The sequence below is a fragment of the Entelurus aequoreus genome, linkage group LG20 (genome assembly GCF_033978785.1).
Source record: "Entelurus aequoreus isolate RoL-2023_Sb linkage group LG20, RoL_Eaeq_v1.1, whole genome shotgun sequence".
Lineage (NCBI taxonomy): Eukaryota > Metazoa > Chordata > Actinopteri > Syngnathiformes > Syngnathidae > Entelurus > Entelurus aequoreus.
Window position 1 is genome coordinate 27,669,976 of NC_084750.1, and position 4,011 is coordinate 27,673,986.

The following is a 4,011-nucleotide window of genomic DNA, read 5'->3' on the forward strand; positions in this document are numbered from 1 at the left end:
GACTAACACCTTTAAAATGCTGCCTTAGATACTGTTTACATTGAAAGAATACAGCTCTGTGAAGATGAATCCTTACTGTGGGGATTTAAAAAATGTGCACTTTAATGTTAGTCAGCGGCTTCAAAACAAAAGTTGTGTGATGGAATTCTACTGTTCACTCCATAAATGTTCAGTATGTATTGTATGTGTATGTATGTTTCATGTATGAAGTTTACAGATTTACAGGACAGGCGAACACTTTCTTCATTACACATTTAAAATCACTCTCCTTAGTTTGTAAAGTGTACGCAGGGATTACATTTACATTTTATATGCGTATGTGTAAGTGGTTTAAAAATTCCTTTCTTTAAAAGTCTCATTTAATCTTAAAGTGCATTACTATATTTTTCAGTACCAATTAAAGTTTTGTGCCTTTGTACAATCAGTGGGATCAGTTGCAATGCATATTTGTGAATGATAAAAGTAAATTGCACATTTGTCTAAGGAAATATGAGGTGTTTCATGAAATGTTTTGTAAAAGGATAGTTCATTAAATTTCAATATTTTCCTAATGTTCTTGTGCTTCTTTACACCAAAACAAAGGAAAGACATGATATTTTGGTTATTTATAGCAGAGTATGGTATAATTTTAATGGTCCGGCCCACTTGACATCTCCCTAGGCCAGGGGTCGGCAACCCAAAATGTTGAAAGAGCCATATTGGACCAAAAATACAAAAACAAATCTGTCTGGAGCCGCAAAAAATTAAAAGCCTTATTACATACAGACAGTGTGTCATGAGATATAAATGTAATTAAGAGGACTTAAAGGAAACTAAATGAGCTCAAATATAGCTACAAATGAGTCATAATGATGCAATATGTACACATCGCTAGCCTAAATAGCATGTTAGCATCGATTAGCTTGCAGTCATGCAGTGACCAAATACGTCTGATTAGCACTCCACACAAGTCAATAACATCAACAAAACTCACCTTTGTGCATTCATGCACAACGTTAAAAGTGTGGTGGACAAAATGAGACAGAAAAAGTGGCATAAAACACGTCCTAGAATGTCGGAGAAAGTTATATCAATCAATACATGTAAACAAACTATACGGTGAGTTCAAGGACCGCCAAAATAAGTAGGACAAAACGGCGCTCGCCAAATACTCGAATCAGTGAAGCATGTTTAATATAAACAGTGTGCTTTATAACAATTAGGGAGGTTTGTGTCATGTTTGTCCTCCTACAGAAACCATACTAAAACAAAAAAATAGATTTTTTTTTCCCCCTCATCTTTTTCCATTCTTCATACATTTTTGAAAAATCTCCAGAGAGCCACTAGGGCGGCGCTAAAGAGCCGCATGCGGCTCTAGAGCCGCGGGTTGCCGACCCCCGCCCTAGGCCGTATGTGGCCCCCGATGCGAAATGAGTTTGACACCCCTGATGTAGATGATAATAGTGTATATTGCAGCCAACACAACACCTGAGCCTTGTTGAAGTAGTGCACATGTCTTGTTGAAGTAGTGCACATGTCTTGTTGAAGTAGTGCACATGTCTTGTTGAAGTAGTGCACATGTCTGTCCCTAAATCATTTTCCACTTCTTTCCAAGAAAGTACTGAAGACAGCCAGAGGGGACACTGAAGACCGAGGAGAGAGACTGGCTGGTTCCGGTGACATGCCTCACCACCCGCCACCATCACTCGGCCTCTCTCAGACGTACCGAGCCAGACTGCAGGCGGGGCCTCCAGTGGAGCAGGGTGGGCAAGTGTGGGTGTGTCAGGTGTCTCAGGTGTGGGAGGAGAGGGAGAGATGTCTGCTGGAGAGGAGGAACACTCTGAGGAGGACCAACAGGCTGCAGCTGCAGGACATGATTGCCATGATGGAGGATCTGGTGGTGTTAGCACCTTAAACATCACCTTTGATGTCCTGCTAAATAACTCACACTGTTCACCTTCTTTTTAGCTACAACTTGTTACTGGTCACTTCCCAACAAGCCACTTTTTCAAATGGTGTTTTGTTTCATTGTGATATTAGGTACATACTGAAATATCAATTCTCAAATGTAAAAATATTGATGCTTTAGTTCAGGGGTGTCCAAACATTTTCCAAAAAGGGCTTCAAACTGAAAGTAAATGTCTGTGGTGGCCATATTGATAGTTTTTTATTTGAAAAAAAAAAAAAAAAAAAAATGCTAAAAACAGATATTGTGTCAGCTTTGTATTATAGGTGACTATACATACACACATGTATACATGCATGTATATATACATGTATGTATACTGTACATGCATATATACATGTATACATACATGTACTGTATATATACACATGTATACATGCATGTATATATACATGTATGTATACATGTATATGTACATGTATACATACATCTACTGTATATATACACATGTATACATGTGTATATATACACATGTATACATGTGTATATATACACATGTATACATGTGTATATATGCACATGTATACATGTGTATATATACACACGTATACATGTGTATATATACGTGTAAACATACATACATACATGTATGTATATATACATGTATGTATACATGTATATATACATGTATGTATACATGTATATATACATGTACTGTATATACATACATACGTATACATGTGTATATATACACGTGTATACATGTGTGTATATACACATGTAAACATACATGCATGTGTATATATACATGTATGTATGTATACATATATACATGTGTATATATGTACGTATACATGTATAGACATGTATCAAGTATACATGTATACATACATGTTTGTATACATGTATATATACATGTACACACGTCCATTCTCCCTTTTCTGTCTACACACTGTGTCTGCTTGTAAGTACTGTGTGTGTGTGTGCGCTGGCCAACAGCAGTAAAACCAGCAATGTCATGATTGACTATTTGCTTGATGAGTAACTTAACAAAGCTCCAGAGTTTTGGTTCACTTCCATGGTAGTTTACTAAGACGGGTCCTCCATTATATTTGTCATTAGGGCCTGGAATGTAGTTGTGTAAGACCTGGGATAGCTGAGTGGTTAACTCTGTTGGCCCCCAAGCAAGGGTACTGGGTTCAAATCCCAGTAGGGAGTTGGTGTTTGTTTCACTATTATTGTGATTTAGTAAGACAGGTTCTCAATTAAATATGTCATTGGGGACAGAAATCTCAGCTCAAGAAGACCAAGGATAGCTGAGTGGTTAAAGCAGCTGGCTCCCAATCAAAGGGTTCTGGGTTCAAATCCCAGTCAGGTCACTCTGAAGCTAGTAAAGATCTAGTCAGAGGAAGAAATCTTTTGTAAGATAGTTTAAAGGTTCTCAATTATAAATGTCATTGGGGCCCCAAAACTCAGTTAAAGAAAACCAAGGATAGCTGAATGGTTAAACAGCTAGCTCCCAATCAAAGGGTTCTGGGTTCAAATCCCAGTCAGGTGGATGGCCTTGCCAACCCAAAGTATGCAGGAGCGGGGACAATGTGGGGGTGTATCACCTCACCCACACAGAGTAAAGCTAAGTGGTAGCTGGTTCATTAACTTATAGTTAAAAAGGTAAGTATGGGTAATAATAATAACAAAAGTCCAGGGTAACCTCGGGGGTTAGCTCCTCCTGTGTGCCCAGGCTAAAGTTGCTAAGTGGACCAGCAGTCATTCCTAGGCTGGGATGGGCGGGACTAGGAAGGTAGATAATTAATCATTGTGAGTGTCGACCAATCAGCTCTCCTGCTCTGACTAATTGCAATTAAAGATGAAACCATTCTAATTGGATAATAAATCAACCAAATAGAAAAAACATCATTGGGGAAAAAATGGAGGAAATAAAACTAGTGGAATAATTTAATTTAATTAAAAGATAATTGTATTGATCATTAATTATTATGATCATTAATTATACAATTTTTGTTTTTTATTATCTAAACTTTTTTTTTTTTATCTCAATTGCAATTAGACATGTTTTTATTCATCTTATTTTTTTATTATCCAATTATTTCTATTTTTTTATTATC

The 4,011-nt window shown here is 37.1% G+C and overlaps 1 protein-coding gene across 7 annotated transcripts in view; it reads left to right on the forward strand.

Annotated features, from left to right (window-relative positions):
* LOC133636153 (tubulin epsilon and delta complex protein 1-like) overlaps positions 1-2,199 on the forward strand; it is a 118,259-nt gene extending 116,060 nt beyond the window's left edge. For 4 of the 7 annotated variants that reach the window (XM_062029879.1, XM_062029880.1, XM_062029875.1 and 1 more), the window contains one exon: positions 1,595-2,198. In XM_062029879.1, the coding sequence (XP_061885863.1) occupies positions 1,595-1,894 (300 nt within the window). In that variant the 3' untranslated portion in view covers positions 1,895-2,198. Of the gene's footprint in view, positions 1-1,594 lie in introns of all 7 variants that reach the window. The other 3 variants (XM_062029876.1, XM_062029877.1, XM_062029878.1) reach the window with 3 other exon arrangements.
* The last annotated feature ends 1,812 nt before the right edge of the window (positions 2,200-4,011 follow it).